Source organism: Budorcas taxicolor, chromosome 7, assembly GCF_023091745.1.
Source record: "Budorcas taxicolor isolate Tak-1 chromosome 7, Takin1.1, whole genome shotgun sequence".
Classification (NCBI taxonomy): domain Eukaryota; kingdom Metazoa; phylum Chordata; class Mammalia; order Artiodactyla; family Bovidae; genus Budorcas; species Budorcas taxicolor.
The window spans coordinates 52,034,160-52,053,432 of NC_068916.1; the positions used below are offsets into that span (position 1 = coordinate 52,034,160).

A 19,273-nucleotide genomic window follows, 5' to 3' on the forward strand; every position below is an offset into this window, starting at 1 on the left:
CCATTTAAAGTGATGATAGTGATGTATTTGGTTTGATCTCTTACTATTCTATTAATTTATTATTAATATTCTTCTAAATTAATATGGTAGCATAAGGTCAAATCATGCCCTAATGTGTTTTAAAGTGTTTATGAGACCATGATTTTTTCCCCATATTGTTCAACTTTTGTTCAAGGATATGTCTGTGGAAAAAGAGCATAGTTATTATCTTTGGAGTTATAGTTAATAACTTTTATTTTTTAACTTCCAAATAATTGAATCTTTTAAATTTCTGACCATGAGAGTCAAAATTATTCTGCATATATTTCAAATAATTCTGTTATTTTGAAAAAACACAGGCTTAAAAAACCCTACTCTTTTGGCATGGTAGCTATTGTTAGCAATGATGTTAAAATATGATTATTTAAAAGCAATATAGGTCACCTTAGATGATGGTAATGAATATTAAAGTGGTTGCATTCTAGTTCTTAAATATGGGGGGATAGATTAAGCCTAGATTGAAGACCAAAAATAATTTTCATGCTTATCTTTAGTACTTTCCTTTGTGGAAACTTACTCTTAAAAGGATCTACTGTGATTGCCTCTGGATAGAACTGGATAGAAGTAGGCGATGGAATAGGAGACCTATTTTGCATTCTACATTCTTCTGTGCCTTTTAGATTTTTTAAAGAACTATTTCACCCTATTCAAAATCTATGTAAATTTTTAACATATAAAATATTGGTTTAGCCAAAAAGTTCGTTCGGGTGTTCCCGTAAGATGTTACCAACTTTTGGTCAACCCAATATATAATAGTTTTGACCATGTGAAAAAAATTTTCATGAAGAAAACAGAATCACCGGAGGAATAAGGTTCAAATATTTTAGCTGCGATCACCTTGTCTTTAAAAGACTTCCTGAAATAAAGCAGAAAACGTAAGCTGCGGTTCCACACGAAGCCTCTGGGCGCCGCTGTCGGCCAGTGCAGGGCAAGCTCTGAAGCCCGGGATTCCTCAGCCTCTAGCCAGGGATTTCCTGCGCAGCCACCGACACAGAGAGAAGGAAACCCGCTTATACACTGGAGCTCCTGGCCGCGCAGATTCTCCCTAGCATACAAGGATTCTCAGCCCCTAGACTGGGGGTTCCGCCTGTCCTGGGCCAAATGCTTTACCAGTGTGCCATGTGCACTTTCTCCAACTAGAAAGACTGGGACCCAGCAAGAACTAGAGCGCGCAATGGGAGGGAGCTGCACGCAGACACGCCCGGTTGACCGGAGGCAGGTACTGTTTCTCTTCCTGCTGCCTTTGTTCTACCCCGCGCTCTGCGAGCAGATCCGCTACTCGATTCCCGAGGAGCTGGCCAAGGGCTCCGTGGTAGGGAATCTCGCCAGGGATTTAGGGCTCAGTGTCCTGGATGTGTCGGCTCGAAAGCTGCGAGTTAGCGCGGAGAAGCTGCTCTTCAACGTAGACGCGGAGAGCGGGGACTTACTTGTGAAGGACCGAATAGACCGTGAGCAGATATGCAAAGAGAGAAGATGTGAATTGCAGTTGGAAGCCGTGGTGGAAAATCCTTTAAATATTTTTCATATCATTGTGGTTGTTGAAGATATTAATGACCATGCTCCTCAATTCCATAAGGATGAAATATACTTAGAAATCAGTGAATCTGTCAGCCCGGGGACTGGAACAATTCTTGAACCTGCAGATGATCCCGATATTAGTATGAATTCACTGAGCAAATACCAACTAAGTCCTAATGAGTATTTCTCGTTAGTGGTGAAAGACAATCCTGAGGGGGGCAGATATCCAGAACTGGTATTGAAGAAAGCCCTGGACCGAGAAACCCAAAGCGTTCACCATTTGGTGTTGACAGCCTTAGACAGCGGGGATCCGCCGCAAAGCGGCACAGCTCAGATCCTAGTCCTGGTGGTGGATGCCAACGATAATCCCCCTGTGTTCAGCCAAGATGTGTACAAGGTCAGCCTTCGGGAAGATGTGCCCCCAGGCACCTTCGTGCTGAGGGTAAGCGCTACCGATCAAGACGAAGGCTTCAATGCAGAGATCACCTACTCATTCCTTGGTGTGGCTGATACAGCCCGGCACGTGTTCTCTCTGGATTCTGCTACAGGAAACATCATAACTCATCAACCCTTGGATTTTGAAAATGTAGGACGATACGCCATGGTTGTGGAAGCAAAGGACAGAGGATCCCTCTCTACACGGTGTAAAGTAATTATAGAGGTTTTGGACGAAAATGACAACAGCCCAGAAATAATCATCACCTCTCTCTCAGATCAGATTTTGGAGGATTCCCCGCCAGGAATGGTTGTGGCTCTCTTCAAAACACGGGACCAGGATTCCAAGGAAAATGGAGAAGTCACGTGTAATTTAAGTAGAGACATTCCGTTTAAAATTCATTCTTCTTCTAATAATTACTACAAGTTAGTAACAGATGGGGCCCTGGACAGAGAACGGACTCCGGAATACAACGTCACTATCACAGCCATTGACCGGGGCAAGCCGCCCCTCTCCTCCAGCACTACCATTACCCTACGCATCACCGATGTCAACGACAACGCTCCGGTTTTCCACCAGGCTTCCTATGTGATCCACGTGGCAGAGAACAACCCACCCGGCGCTTCCGTCGCGCAGGTCAGCGCCTCAGACCCTGACCTAGGGCCCAACGGCCACGTCTCCTACTCCATCGTGGCCAGCGACCTGCAGCCGCGCGCGCTGTCGTCCTACGTGTCCGTGAACCCGCAGAGCGGCGTGGTGTTCGCGCAGCGCGCCTTCGACCACGAGCGGCTGCGCGCCTTCGAGCTGACGCTGCAGGCCCGCGACCACGGCTCGCCCGCGCTCAGCTCCAACGTGAGCCTGCGCGTGCTGGTTGGCGACCGCAACGACAACGCGCCCAGGGTGCTGTACCCGGCGCTGGGGCCCGACGGCTCGGCGCTCTTCGACACGGTGCCGCGCGCCGCGCAGCCCGGCTACCTGGTCACCAAGGTGGTGGCAGTGGACGCCGATTCTGGACACAACGCCTGGCTGTCCTACCACGTGCTGCAGGCCAGCGAGCCCGGACTGTTCAGCGTGGGGCTGCGCACGGGCGAGGTGCGCACGGCGAGGGCCTTGGGCGACAGGGACGCGGCCCGCCAGCGCCTGCTGGTCGCTGTGCGCGATGGGGGACAGCCGCCCCTCTCGGCCACCGCCACGCTGCTCCTGGTTTTCGCCGACAGCCTGCAGGAGGCGCTGCCGGACCTCAGTGACCGGCCCGCGCCCCCTGACCCCCAGGCCGAGCTGCAGTTTTACCTGGTGGTGGCCTTGGCCTTGATCTCGGTCCTCTTCCTCCTGGCAGTGATTCTGTCCATCGCCGTGCGCCTTCGAAGCTCTTCCAGCCCCAGCGCCAGGGGCTTCTTTGGGTCTATTCTTTGTTCTAAGTCTGGTCCTGAGATTCCTCATAACTACAGTGAGGGAACGTTGCCCTATGCCTATAATTTATGTGTGCCTGGGAATCAAACTAATCCAGAACTTAATTTTCTCACATCTGTTAAACACTGTCCTGCCACACAAGATATTCTCAACAAAGATAACTCTTCAGTGCTATTGGATAGCATTTTAACTCCTAGTGTTGAAGCAGATAAGAACACTTTTAAACAGGTAAGTACTTAATACTTTTTATATTCCAGTATGCCAATATATTCTAATATAGCACTGTTATTTTGAGATTTTAGATTCCATCTCTTGATAAAATTCCTAAAACAAATCTGTTTCAAACTCAAAGGTATTACTGTTAAGACTAAAGTTTACCATGCTGCAAACCCTCTACTATTCAAATATATTTTAAGGTAAAGTATATAGAGAAGGCTTAGGTCAATTTTTCATGAAATAGAATAGTTTTTTGGTGGTGGCATGTGGGATATTAGTTCCCTGACCAGGGATTGAAGTTGCACCTCTTTGCGCTGGAAGCATGGAGTCTCAACCACTGGACCACAAGGGAAATCCCTAGAATACCTTTTAATTAAGGATATGGACTACAGTTACAGATTGATGTTGTGGTATTTTAAATGACAACTCTAACGCGATCCACATTCTCTCCAATGTTTATCTTACTCAACAAAGAAACATTGGTAAGAATTATAGTCATAATCCTAACTGATGATTTTGTTGGAACCGTGCTAGTTACACAACCACAAATACCGCTCCCTTCAGTCCATAAAAACCAAAGGGAATCAAATCTAACTTGCAGGTGTTCAGTTCCAGTAGTCTGAAAATTTTTTTAAGATTAGCAAGCCTTTTTAATAATTATTCTTTTCATAAGTGCCCTTGGTAAACCTTTAACATCATATCACATAACTTTATTGTCTGCAATTTTATGCTTTACAAATGCTTGTGATTCTCAAAGAGGGGAGTGTAATAACTTCCGAACAGGAACAATAGTTGCGTTTTTATTTCTCGTTGCAATAATAAGATTGGGCTCCAGGCGCCGCTGTTCACCAATTAGGGAACGGGAAGCTGCAAGCTAGAGTCCCTCCCTCCCCGCTACCTCTACTTCACAAAGCTGAGTGAGGTGGATACTCACAGATCCTGATGCTAGAAACTTGAAAGTACTTCTCTTCGCTCTCTAATATATTTTTGGATGTAGTCGGCCAGGGACTTCGTAGATACATAAGCTGATTCAGAACCAAAAGGCTCAAGAAACCGCGGAATATCGGCTAAGCCATGGCGAATCGGCAACTGCTTCTGGATCGCAGAGGGCTGGTCCTACTGTATATTTTCCTGGGGACGCTGCGGGAGTCGGGGGCCGGGCAGATCCGATACTTGGTGCCAGAAGAGACAGAGAAAGGCTTCTTCGTGGGCAATATTTCCAAGGACCTGGGGCTGGAGCCCAGGGAACTGGCGGAGCGCGGAGTCCGCATTGTCTCCAGAGGAAAGACGCAGCTTTTCGCTCTAAATCCGCGAAGTGGCAGCTTGATCACCGCGGGTAGGATAGACCGGGAGGAGCTATGTGAGGCGGTTTCCTCCTGTTTTTTAAACATGGAGATACTTGTGGAAGATACCCTGAAGATTTACGGAGTGGAAGTGGAAATAATGGATATTAATGATAACGCCCCTAGCTTCCAGGAGGAGGAAGTAGAGATAAAAGTCAGTGAACACGCAACTCTGGGATCGCGATTTCCTCTTCCTAACGCTAGGGATCCAGACGTGGGAATGAACTCCCTCCAGCGCTACCAGCTCAATCCTAACAGTTACTTTTCCTTGCAAGTACGAGGCAGAACGGATGGGGCCAAGAATCCTGAGCTAGTGCTGGAGAGGAGCCTGGACCGGGAAACACAGGCTGCTCATCACCTTCTCCTCACAGCCTTAGATGGAGGAGATCCCATCCGCCAGGGCACTGTTCCGGTTCGCGTGGTGGTCCTCGATGTAAATGATCATATCCCCAAATTTACACAATCTACATATGAAGTGAGCGTTCCTGAGAACCTCAACTCTGGAACTCGGGTGCTCACGGTGAATGCAACTGACCCAGATGAGGGAATCAACGGACAAGTAGTGTATTCATTCCGAAATGTGGAAAGCAAAGCTTCTAAAATATTCCAGTTGAATTCTCTATCTGGAGATGTCTTAATAGAGGGTTCTCTGGATTTTGAGAAATATAGATTATATGAGATGGAAATTCAAGCCCAAGATGGTGGAGGTCTCTCTACCACTGCTAAAATGTTGGTCACAGTTGTGGATGTGAATGATAATGCTCCAGAAATAACTATCACATCTTCTACTAATTCGGTGCTGGAAAACTCTCCTCCCGGTACAGTGATTGCTCTGCTAAATGTGCAAGATCAAGACTCTGGAGAAAATGGTCAAGTTTCCTGCTTCATTCCAAATAATCTGCCTTTTAAACTAGAAAAGACTTACGGAAATTATTACAAGTTGATAACAAACAGAGCATTGGACAGGGAGCAGGTTCAGAGCTACGATATAACACTGACAGCAACAGATCAGGGAAGTCCACCCTTGTCTACAGAAACTCATATTTTACTGAATGTAGCAGATGACAATGATAACCCACCCACTTTTACGGACTCTTCTTATTCTGCCTACATTCTGGAAAACAACCCCAGAGGGGCCTCCTTCTTCTCCGTGACTGCACTTGACCAGGACAGCAAAGAGAATGCCCAGGTCACTTATTCTCTGGCAGAGGATACCCTCCAGGGAGCACCTCTGTCCTCCTACATCTCCATAAACTCAGACACCGGCATTCTGTATGCCCTTTGTTCCTTCGACTATGAACAGTTCCATGAACTGCAGTTGTGGGTGACAGCGCATGACAGTGGGAACCCACCACTCAGCAGCAACGTATCACTGAGCATATTCGTGCTGGACCAGAATGACAATGTACCCGAAATCCTGTACCCCGCCCTCCCCACGGATGGTTCCACCGGTGTGGAGCTGGCACCCCGCTCCGCAGAGCCCGGCTACCTGGTCACCAAGGTGGTGGCAGTGGACAGAGACTCGGGACAGAACGCCTGGCTGTCCTACCGTCTGCTCAAGGCCAGTGAGCCAGGGCTCTTCTCGGTGGGGCTGCACACGGGCGAGGTGCGCACAACGCGGGCCCTGCTGGACAGAGACGCGCTCAAGCAGAGCCTGGTGGTGGCCGTCCAGGACCACGGCCAGCCCCCTCTCTCGGCCACCGTCACGCTCACCGTGGCTGTGGCTGACAGCATCCCAGATGTCCTGGCTGATCTAGGCAGCCTGGAGTCTCCAGCCACCCCCGAAGACTCAGGCCTCACACTCTATCTGGTGGTGGCGGTGGCCGCGGTCTCCTGCGTCTTCCTCGCCTTTGTCATTGTGCTACTGGCGCTCAGACTGCGGCGCTGGCACATGTCGCGTCTGCTCCAGGCTTCCGGCAGCGGGTTGGCTGGCGTGCGGGCGTCTCAGTTTGTGGGCGTGGACGGGGTGCGGGCTTTCCTGCAGACCTATTCGCACGAGGTCTCGCTCACCGCGGACTCTCGGGGGAGTCACGTGATCTTCCCTCAGCCGAACTACGCGGACACGCTCATCAGCCAGGAGAGCTGTGGGAAAAGCGAGCCTCTTTTGATAACTGAAGATTCAGCTACAGGTTTAGGCAAATGTGATCCTACTGGTAATCAGGTGAGATTTATTTCCTGCCTTCCAATTTTTGATGTCTGTGCATAGGTCTTTTAAGATTACCTTTTTTTTTTTTTCCCTGAGCCTGTTGTATAAACTGTTTGGGAGGGGTGTATGTTCTTGTATAAAGCAAAGCATGTGAAATTCTGTACTTTACCTTTCATCAGGTTATCATCATTTTCCAGAAAGGTTTTGTGAAAGTTTCTTTTTTTTTCTTTTGGTCCTGGCAGTTTCTTTGTTTCTTTGTTTTAATTACAGAGGTCCAGTTCTGTTATCATTGGTTTTAAATTGAATTTTAGTAATATTTTTCTATCATCAGTGTTTGGCTATCAATGTAAACTTGTTGTGTTCAAGTTAATGATTCATAAACATTTTTATTTATTTCATTTCAGCTTTGTATTGCCTCCACGGATTTATAATTATATTCTACCATTATTTGTTTTACTTCTAATATTCATGTTGATTTAACAGCATACTTACTCTAGCTCTTTTTCTTCATCTATAATACATATACACACATACTCACACATATACACTTTTGCATACATCAGCTTTTTTTTTCTGAGCACAAAACAATTCTCTTTTGACTTTTGGTGACTAGAAGTATGTTTAGCTTCTGTCGATTATTTTAACCTTATCTCATTTCTTTGCCTCATTAAAATAAGACATATGACTCCCTTTTAAATATGAGGTTCTCTTGGGAGAGAAAATGTAGAACATATTTTTCCCCCTTAAGTTCTAGACATCTTTTCTGTTTATACAGTGAAGTCATTAGATCGTTCTGAAGAAGTAGTTGAATTGTAGAGCTGGTATTATTTCCTTTTATTCTTTTACTTGTACTTTAGGGTCTATGTGTTGTTGAATAATTTTTTTAATGTAGTAAATTCTCCTATAGAAATAACTTACTTTTGATCCAGTGCTTCTCAAAAAGTTATTGCCAAATCTGCTAAACATGTTTACATTTTTTAGATTTATTCACATGGACTATTTTGTGAATATAAGAGATGGAGTGGGTATTTAGACTTCATGAGATTAATTTAGCTGGTATTCCTCTGGATATTTTTGTTTGTTTTCAGTATGCTTAGGAGTCTTGGACTCATCTTTATTTCTTTTGCAAACTCACTTTAAAGCATTTTATTGAAGTATAGTTGATTTACAATGTTAATTTGTGCTGCATAGAAAAATTGATTCCATTCTATGGAATATACACACACAGACACACACAGACACACACACACACACACACACGGCTTCCCTCATAGCTCAGTTGATAAAGAATCCACCTGCAAAGGCCCCATTTAGATTCCTGGGTCAGGAAGATCCTCTAGAGAAGGGATAGGCTACCCACTCCAGCATTCTTGGACTTCCCTTATGGCTCAGCTGGTAAAGAATCTGCCCTCCATGCGGGAGACCTGGATTCAACCCCTGGGTTGGGAAGATCCCCTGGAAAAGGGAAAGGCTACCTGCTCCAGTATTCTGGCCTAGAGAATTCCATGGACTGTATACTACATGGGGTCTCAAACAGTCAGACACAACTGAGCGACTTTCACTTTCCCTATATACATATGCTTTTTTCTCATTGTGGTTTATCACAGGATATTGAATATAGTTCCTTGTGCTATACAGTAGGCCTTGTTGTTTATCCATCCGTCCTTATAATAGTTTGCATCTGCTAATCCCAAACTCCCAATCCTTCCTTCCTCTACCCCTTCTCCCCCTTGGCAATAACAAGTCTTTTTTTTTTTTTTTTAAGTTTTTTTGAGTTTTTTTCCTGACTGATTTTTAATATTTTGATTTATTTATTTGGCTGTGCCAGGTCTTAGTTGCAGTATGTGGGATCTAGTTCCCCAACCAGGGATTGAACCCAGGCCCCCCTGCATTGGGAGGGCAGAGTCTTAGCCACTGGGCTACCAGGGAAGTCCCGACAAGTATTTTAAAATTGAAGTATAGTTGATTTACAGCATTGTGTTGCTGCTGCTGCTGCTCCTGCTGCTAAGTCACTTCAGTCGTGTCCAACTCTGTGCCACCCCATAGACGGCAGCCCATGAGGCTCCCCCGTCCCTGGAATTCTCCAGGCAAGAACACTGGAGTGGGTTGCCATTTCCTTCTCCAATGCATGAAAGTGAAAAGTGAAAGTGAAGTCGTGAAGTCGTGTCTGACTCTTAGCGACCCCATGGGCTGTAGCCCACCAGGCTCCTCCAGCCATGGGATTTTCCAGGCAAGAGTATTGGAGTGAGGTGCCATTGCCTTCTCCAACAACATTGTGTTAGTTTCATAAAACTCATTTTTATATTAAATATTAGTACACTCAGTCACTGGGGCTTCCATCATGGCTTAGATGGTAAAGAATTTGCCCGCAATGAAGGAGACCTGGGTTTGATCCCTGAGTGGGAAAGATCCTCTAGAGAAGGGAATGGCTACTCCAATATTCTTGCCTGGAGAATTCCATGGACAGAGGACCCTGGCGGGCTACAGTCCGTGGGGTCACAAAGAGCCAGACACAACTGAATGATTAACACTTTCACTTTTTTTCATAGTCAATTCTTACATTCAGAACCACCTTGTTATTGAACCTAATAGTTACCTAATAATGTGTTATCTGAAGCAATGCCTAGGAAAGTTAAGGGAGGAAAGGAAACTTTTCTAGGGTATTGATCCCAGGAATCATCTCCATAGTCAACAATTCAGCTCAACACTCTCACAGCACTTCTAGATATTTGGCCCAGATTACTTGCATATTTACCTTTCCTTTTAAGATATCCCTTCTCATTTCAGAACTGACCTTACTATAATTAACTTTAAATTGAGTATCTAATGTTTGAGCAAAAAGAATTTCAGCTGTAAGGAAAGGGAAGTCCTGCAACAGATGCCTAAATTTGTCTTGAAGTCAAGAAAAATGTTGAGTGTTTTGAGCATCATAGGATAGAATTTATGCATATGAGATTCCAAACTGAGGAAAAAGATTTAAAGCATTTTAATTGAATGGAAACTAGTTGAATAAAAAGAATATGAGGCTTTTGCTGGGAGAGAGAGGTTGTTCCATATTTTAAAAAAACATAGCCTGAACTAGTAGGAGTTGGCAACCAAGATCTTAGAGAACAAAATGGAAAGGCTGGTTTTGACACTTGAGATTAAGAAGGTTATTTTGATTAGAGGTAAAGTTCTATTGAGATGCAGCATAAGGTACAGTTAAATAAAAGAATAAAAATAAAACCCTCACATTTCATTAAATTCCTATAGTAACCTACTAGGGTACACTTTTATATTATCTTTATGATGAAAGCGTAAAACACTTCATAATTCTTTTCATAAATCTCTTTGATAAGTAACAAGGAAGACTATGGTATTGGCTATTCTTATCCTGAGTAATGCCCTATACAGCTCTGATCTCTTCTTCTCTGATGAAAGGCGAAACTCATATGCATTTGAGATTGAAGATAATACTGGGTATCATTTCACAGGTGTCAGATTTTCCCCAAACCACTTGGTGGGGCTGTTTTTCCACGTGGTCTTTTTTCTAAGTCTGGAGAGAAGACTGTCTTTGTTCTTCCAATATGTATATTTCCTCTAATTAGAAAAAGACAAACTTTCCTCATTATTGGATTAATAGCTCTTCTATAGGATCTCACCTCTAAGTAACCCTCTTTGGTAATAAACACTGGAAAATAGACCTATCCAAAACTCCTAAACTGCCTCATTCACCATACATCAGTTCAACATATCTGCTAGAAAACTGAATCCCATTATTTGCAAGGCTTCGGACTGCAGTTTGCTAAATAGACTCCGAGCGCCGCTGTTGGCCAATGCGCTGCAAGAACTAGCTTTCCGTGTCTACCCGGGTGATTTCCTGCGCAGTCACAGAGGAAAGTCCGAAGAAAGAGTAGCGGTTCTCCGGCTCGCTGCTCCGCAAATCTGATTCCGGAATACCGACTGGGTTGTCTTCAAACTGGGAGCTTTGAGTTTTCTATGTGGTCGATGTAAATATTTTAAACGCAGTTTGCAAACCATCTCTTCACGTCGGAGGCTGCAGCATCGCAGAGAAGAATGGGAAATAGGGCGAAGCAGAGAAGCAGTACCCGGCGGCGGCAAGTACTCTTTCCTTTCTTGCTGCCTTTGTTCTGCGGGGCGCTTTCCGAACAGATCCGCTATTCTATTCCAGAAGAAATGACCAGAGGTTCCGTGGTGGGGAATCTGGTCGAGGACCTGGGGCTGCATGTACAGGATTTATTGACCCGCAACCTCAGAGTTAGTTCTGAGAAACTATACTTTACTGTAAACACGGAGAATGGGAACTTACTTGTGAGTGACAGAATAGATCGGGAGTCACTCTGTCCCCAAAACCCTTTGTGTGTTGTACCCTTGGAAATTGTAGCAGAGAATCCTCTAAATGTTTTTCATATAAACGTGATGATAGAAGATATAAATGACAATCCACCTCGTTTCCCCCAAAATAACATGGTTTTACAAATCAACGAGTTTGCAATTCCAGGAACTCGGTTTGGTCTGGAATCAGCTATCGATGCAGATGTAGGGCCTAACTCTCTCCAGAGTTACCAACTGAGCTATAGTGAGCATTTCTCTCTGATGGTTGAGGATAAGATGGAAAGCAAAAATGCCCCAGAATTAGTGTTGGAGAAGCCGCTGGACAGGGAGCAACAGAGTTCCCACCTCCTGGTCTTGACAGCAGTGGATGGGGGTGATCCCGTCCAAACTGGCACCACTCAAATTAGGGTCAAGGTCACTGATGCCAATGATAACCCCCCATTGTTCAGTCAGGATGTGTACAAAGTTAGCCTGCGTGAGAATTCACCCCCAGGCACTTGTGTGCTAAAGGTGAAGGCCACTGACCAGGATGAGGGCATCAATGCAGAGATCACCTACTCCTTCAAAACACTAAGAGGTATTGGAAACATGTTTGTGCTGGATCATCAAAGTGGAGAAATTAAATCGAACGGTCCTATAGACTTTGAAATCAGTAGCAGTTATACTATAAGCATAGAAGCCAAGGACGGTGGAGGCATGACTAGTGAGTGTAAAATTATATTGGACATTGTAGATGAGAACGACAATGCCCCAGAGGTGGTTTTCACTTCGGTGTCTAGTTCCATAACCGAGGATGCAGAACCCGGAACCGTGATTGCTCTGTTCAAAACACGTGATAAAGATTTGGGAGAAAATGGGGAGGTCACATGTCTCATAAAAGAAAAAGTTCCTTTTCGAATTGAATCTTCCGCCAATAATTACTACAAGCTTGTGACAGATGGCGCCCTGGACCGGGAGCAGATCCCGGAGTACAATGTCACCATCGCAGCCACAGACAGGGGCAAGCCGCCCCTCTCCTCCAGCAGAAGTGTCACTCTACGAATCACCGATGTTAACGACAACGCTCCAGTTTTCCACCAGGCCGCCTACGTGGTCCACTTGGCAGAGAACAATCCACCCGGCGCGTCCATCGCGCAAGTCAGCGCCTCCGACCCAGACCTGGGACCCAATGGCCATGTCTCCTACTCCATCGTGGCCAGCGACCTGGAGCCACGCGCGCTGTCGTCCTACGTGTCCGTGAACCCGCAGAGCGGCGTGGTATTCGCGCAGCGCGCCTTCGACCACGAGCAGCTGCGCGCCTTCGAGCTGACGCTGCAGGCCCGCGACCACGGCTCGCCCGCGCTCAGCTCCAACGTGAGCCTGCGCGTGCTGGTGGGCGACCGCAACGACAACGCGCCCAGGGTGCTGTACCCGGCGCTGGGGCCCGACGGCTCGGCGCTCTTCGACACGGTGCCGCGCGCCGCGCAGCCCGGCTACCTGGTCACCAAGGTGGTGGCAGTGGACGCCGATTCTGGACACAACGCCTGGCTGTCCTACCACGTGCTGCAGGCCAGCGAGCCCGGACTGTTCAGCGTGGAGCTGCGCACGGGCGAGGTGCGGACGGCGCGGGCCTTGGGCGACAGGGACGCGGCCCGCCAGCGCCTGCTGGTCGCTGTGCGCGATGGGGGACAGCCGCCCCTCTCGGCCACCGCCACGCTGCTCCTGGTTTTCGCCGACAGCCTGCAGGAGGCGCTGCCGGACCTCAGTGACCGGCCCGCGCCCTCTGACCCCCAGGCCGAGCTGCAGTTTTACCTGGTGGTGGCCTTGGCCTTGATCTCAGTGCTCTTCCTCCTTGTGGTGATTGTGGCTGTCGTCCTGAGCTTTCGACACTCCTCTAGCCTGGCCACCTGGGGCTGTTTTCAGCCTGATCTCTGTTCTAAGACTGGACCTGAGTTTCTCCCCAACTACAGTGAGGGGACTTTGCCTTATTCCTACAATCTGTGCGTTGCCGATTCTCAGAAAACAAGGTTCGACTTTCTCACCTTGACGCCAGAAGTGGTGTCCCCACAAGATCTCTCCAATGAAGCTTCTTTGGTAGTAAGTGTCACTGAGGAGAATAACAAATTAAGCTGTAACTCTGTTGCTTCTATTCAAGTGAGTTTTAATGAAGGCCTGTCATCTGCATATGGGTTTGGATTGTTTTTAAACAAATATTTAACAAAGAAAAAATCTTAAACAGATTATATCTACTATCATTCACTTTTGTTTGCCCACTCTGTCTTTTTCGTTTCTTTCTGGGTATGTCAACAACTCTTATTATTAACCCTCAAGTATTTAAAATACTTTGACAATTTCATCTGAGTTATTCTATTATCCCCACACAAAATCTCTCTTATTGTGAGATGTGGATAGTATAATGCTGCTGACATTCAAATATTTTTAATGGAAGCACAATTTTTTTTCCTGTGGGTGTTTCTCTTTTTTAGAACATCAATATCTTAACATATAAGGCTTTTCTTTACTCTTTTAACTACAAAGTGAGAGGGGAATGCATACAAATGTTAACATTAAGGACATAATAATGACTACATAATATTTAGGTACATTTGCTAAGGATTCTTTGAGTACCACTGAACAGATAAATTTTATGTCCTACCTTTTCTCAGAGCTACCTGTTGATTTCATTGCAGTGTTGAAGATGTTATTTATGGTATACCTGCCAAATATGCTTATTCTCATAATATAAATATTTACATATGTGAAAGCACAATAGATTTTCCCCCTATATTTTGGTGGGCTTCCAAGTATATTACCAGTAAGTGTCAGTAACTGGAATTTGGTTTTTCCCAGAAAAAGGTGAGTTTATAATATTTTGGTTTCTAATTTTCCTAGACATTCTCTTTTTTAACTGAAGTATGGTTGATTTACAGTGTTGTGTTAGTTTCTTATGTACAGCAGCAATTCATATATACATATTCTTTTTCAAATTCTTTTCCAATGTGGTTTATCACAGGATATTGATCCTAAACATTCTTTTGAAATATATTAGTAGAGTCCTACCCATATCCCCAGCAAATGCTAGTTGGAATGTTTTCTTTTTTTAAATTTTATTGTGATTGTGCCCCTCCTACCATCTCATTGCAGCTTTTCCTTTGACTTTGGATGTGGGGTATCTTTTTTGGTGGGTTTTGCATCTTTCTGTCCATGGTTGCTTAGCGATTCATTGTGATTTTTGGCGCTCTTGAAGGAGTAGGTGAGCACATGTCTTTCTACTCTGCCATCTTGAACCAGTGTCTCTGGAATGCTTCTATTTTGTTCTAAAAATGTGTGTCTTCTTCACCTGATTTCCTGTCAAGTGTGATTCTGATAATCTGTACAACCACGTTTCTTATTTTTAGGTTGCCATATTATTGTAAAATTTTGATTTTTAATCGCTAAATGTCAACAACCTGTTAAAGTAGTTCTTCCATTTAGGCAAATTTAAGAATCTACCGAAAAATTTTGCTCCAGATTTTAGTTGACTGAGAATTTTTAAATTATTGTTATATAATTTCTCAAAACATGAAACGCCTTATGAGATTCCCATAATAGGTATGTATGTGTGTTGGGGGTAATACCAAAGCCGGTGTACTAAAATTACATGGTTAAATTTACTGTGTATAGAAACTTCATGTAAAAGCTCATCAGGAAAATCAGAATATACATACAGCTACAGAAAATAATCTCAGGAAGGTGGCTGTTTATGAGAAGTTTAGGGAAATAAAAAGAAGTTCACTGAAATTCCAAATAAGATGAATACAGTAGTTTTAGTTGGGTCCACTTTCATCCCTATTTGAAGAACAGTAGGTGGAGCTATTTAAGGTCTAGAAACAAAAATGGTTTCCCGGACTTTAAGACTGTGCAGTAATTGGTTAGGACTCTGAGTGCCGCTGTTCACCAACCAGGGAGAGAAGACCAAAGAGAGATCCTGCCAGTCGTGCCCGCGCGTGAAGCATAAAGCACAGAAAAAAATTAACCATCTCTCGGACTGTGAGGAAACTGAGCAGAAGAGCTCGGGTCCCCAAACTGCAGATTTTAAGGACGAATGAGCTGATCCGGACTTCTGTGATCAAGGGAAGAACTGGAAGTAATACTCAAGGAAAGTGACAATGATTCCTGCGCGAATGCACGGTGACTGCAAAAAGCTAGTCTTGCTGGGAGTTCTCCTGGGGGTTCTGTGGGAAACTGGAGGCACACAGATCTATTATTCAGTTCCCGAGGAGCTGGAGAGAGGCTCTGGGGTGGGAAACATCGCCAAGGATCTGGGGTTGGAGCCTCAGGAACTGGAGGAGCGCGGAGTCCGCATCGTCTCCAGAGGTAGGACACAACTTTTCGCTCTGAATCCGCGGAGCGGCAGCTTGGTCACGGCGGGCAGGATAGACCGGGAAGAGCTCTGTATGGGGACCGTCAAGTGTCAACTAAATCTGGAGATTCTGATGGAGGATCAAGTGAAAATATATGAGGTAGTAGTGGAAGTGAGGGACATTAATGATAACGCCCCATATTTCCAGGAAGGTGAATTAGAAATAAAAATGAGTGAAAACGCAGCTAAAGGGATGAGGTTCCCCCTTCCCCACGCTTGGGATCCGGATATAGGGAAGAATTCACTCCAGAGCTACGATCTCAGCGGTGATACTCACTTCTCCCTTGACGTGCAAAGCGGAGCAGATGGTAATAAGTACCCGGAATTGGTGCTGGAGCGCGCCCTGGACCGCGAGGAAAAGGCCGTTCACCACCTGGTTCTCACGGCCTCGGATGGGGGCGATCCAGTCCGCACTAGCACTGTGCGCATCCGTGTGATGGTCCTTGATGCGAACGACAACGCACCAGCGTTTGCTCAATCCGAGTACCGTGTGAGCGTTCCGGAGAATGTGGCCGTGGGCACTAAACTGCTTCTGGTAAATGCCACCGACCCTGATGAAGGATCCAATGCGGAAGTGATGTATTCCTTCCGGTATGTGGACAACAAAGCGGCCCAACTTTTCGAGCTAGATTGTAATTTAGGGACAATTTCAACAATAGGGGAGTTGAACTACGAGGAATCAGGATTCTACGAGATGGAAGTGCAAGCAACGGATAACGCAGGATATTCTGCACGAGCCAAAGTCCTGATCACAGTTTTGGACGTGAATGACAACGCCCCTGAAGTAGTAGTCACCTCTCTCTCCAGCTCCATTCCGGAAAACTCTCCCAGAGGGACGTTAATTGCCCTTTTAAATGTAAATGATCAAGACTCTGGGGAAAATGGAAGAGTAACCTGTTTCGTCCAAAGGAATCTGCCCTTTAAATTAGAAAAGTCTTATGGAAATTATTATAGTTTAATGACAGACACACTCCTAGACCGAGAACTGGTTCCTAGCTACAACATCACCGTGATGGCCACTGACGGAGGAAGCCCGCCCCTGTCCACGGAAACTCACATCACCCTGAACGTGGCAGACATCAACGACAACGCGCCTGCCTTCTCTCAAGCCTCCTACTCGGCATATATCCTAGAAAACAACCCCAGAGGAGCTTCCATCATCTCTGTGACCGCTTATGATCCCGACTATGGAGAGAATGCCCAGGTCACTTACTCCTTGGCGGAGGACACCCTCCAGGGAGCTTCCCTGTCGTCCTACGTCTCCATGAGCTCAGACACTGGCGTCCTGTATGCGCTCCGCTCCTTTGACTATGAACAATTTCGAGACCTAGAGCTACAAGTGATGGCGCATGACAGCGGGAACCCACCACTCAGCAGCGACGTTTCTCTGAGCCTGTTCGTGCTGGACCAGAACGACAACTCGCCAGAGATCCTCTTCCCCGTCGTACCTACCGATGGCTCCACAGGCGTGGAGCTGGCACCCCGCTCCGCAGAGCCCGGCTACCTGGTCACCAAGGTGGTGGCAGTGGACAGAGACTCGGGACAGAACGCCTGGCTGTCCTACCGTCTGCTCAAGGCCAGCGAGCCGGGGCTCTTCGCGGTGGGGCTGCACACGGGCGAGGTGCGCACAGCGCGGGCCCTGCTGGACAGAGACGCGCTCAAGCAGAGCCTGGTGGTGGCCGTCCAGGACCACGGCCAGCCCCCTCTCTCGGCCACCGTCACGCTCACCGTGGCTGTGGCTGACAGCATCCCAGATGTCCTGGCTGATCTAGGCAGCCTAGAGTCTTCAGCCACCCCCGAAGACTCAGGCCTCACACTCTATCTGGTGGTGGCGGTGGCCGCGGTCTCCTGCGTCTTCCTCGCCTTTGTCATCGTGCTACTGGCGCTCAGACTGCGGCGCTGGCACATGTCGCGTCTGCTCCAGGCTTCCAGCAGCGGGTTGGCTGGCGTGCGGGCGTCTCAGTTTGTGGGCGTGGACGGGGTGCGGGCTTTCCTGCAGACCTATTCGCACGAGGTCTCGCTCACCGCGGACTCTCGGGGGAGTCACGTGATCTTCCCTCAGCCGAACTACGCGGACACGCTCATCAGCCAGGAGAGCTGTGGGAAAAGCGAGCCTCTCTTGCTCTCAGGCGATTCCGTGTTTTCTAAAGATAATCGTGCATTAATTCAGGTGAGTGCATATCAAGTATTCTCTTAGCTTTGAGCAAGATACCTTTTATTATGGGTGATTAATATTTATTCGGAATCTATTAAACGGACCCCAAGAAATTTATATGAAAATTGCAGACACCGATGACAACCCCGGCGGTCTTCCTTCAGGTCTTCCCTCACACCTTATTTATAATAATTTAAAATATATATTTGTATATCCATATATTAAATTTTATATCTACTTTATGAAGTACTTTTTAATACTCCATATAATTTTTCTAATTTAATTTACCAACTGTACCAATTCTTATGAGTTACCAACTCTTCCTGGTTTTCATTGCTGTTTTAATTTTTCATTGGCCATGCAACAGTTTTATGTTGAACATCCAATGACAATTTATCTGTTAAGAACACAGATTCTTCTAGAGGGGATAAATCTCATTCAATGAAAAGTCTGTAAATAATATTTTATGTAAAGTTTTATAAATAGACATCTAACTACACACAAAATTGTTTAACAATTTCATAAATTACATTTAGTCTCTTTTAAAGTGCAGTGATTCTTTCTGGTCATTAGAGGTGTATACATTATACTTTCTCAGAATCCTAAGTCATTTCATAGTGAAAGTGAAGTCGCTCAGTCGTGTCCGACTCTTTGCGACCCCATGGGGTGTAGCCTACCAGGCTCCTCCGTCAGTGGGATTCTCCAGGCAAGAGTACTGGAGTGGGTTGCCGTTTCCTTCTCCAGGAGATCTTCCCAACCCAGGGATCGAACCCGGGTCTCCCGCATTGCGGGCAGACACCTTACCATCTGAGCCACCGGGGAAGATTTGAAATTATTCACAAAATCCCAAATATCATGAGTTTATTCTTGTGCAAGCAGAGACATTACTTTGCCAACTAAGGTCTGTCTAGTCAAGGCTATGGTTTTTCCTGTGGTCATGTATGGATGTGAGAGTTGGATTGTGAAGAAGGCTGAGCGCTGAAGAATTGATGCTTTTGAACTGTGGTGTTGGAGAAGACTCTTGAGAGTCCCTTGGACTGCAAGGAGATCCAACCAGTCCATTCTGAAGAAGATCAACCCTGGGATTTCTTTGGAAGGAATGATGGTGAAGCTGAAGCTGAAACTCCAGTACTTTGGCCACCTCATGCAAAGAGTTGACTCATTGGAAAAGACTGATGCTGGGAGGGATTGGGGGCAGGAGAAGAAGGGGACGACCGAGGATGAGATGGCTGGACGGCATCACGGACTCGATGGACGTGAGTCTGAGTGAACTCTGGGAGATGGTGATGAACAG

General features: G+C 46.1%; 1 protein-coding gene across 3 annotated transcripts in view; it reads left to right on the plus strand.

The window, feature by feature from the left end:
• Positions 1–1,153: 1,153 nt before the first annotated feature.
• Positions 1,154–19,273, plus strand: part of LOC128050922 (protocadherin gamma-C3) — a 96,804-nt gene continuing 78,684 nt past the window's right edge. The window contains exon 1 of one of the 3 annotated variants that reach the window (XM_052643432.1): positions 1,154–3,631. In XM_052643432.1, the coding sequence (XP_052499392.1) occupies positions 1,214–3,631 (2,418 nt within the window). In that variant the 5' untranslated portion in view covers positions 1,154–1,213. Of the gene's footprint in view, positions 3,632–4,693; positions 7,124–15,418; positions 17,995–19,273 lie in introns of those variants that run through there. The other 2 variants (XM_052643430.1, XM_052643431.1) reach the window with 2 other exon arrangements.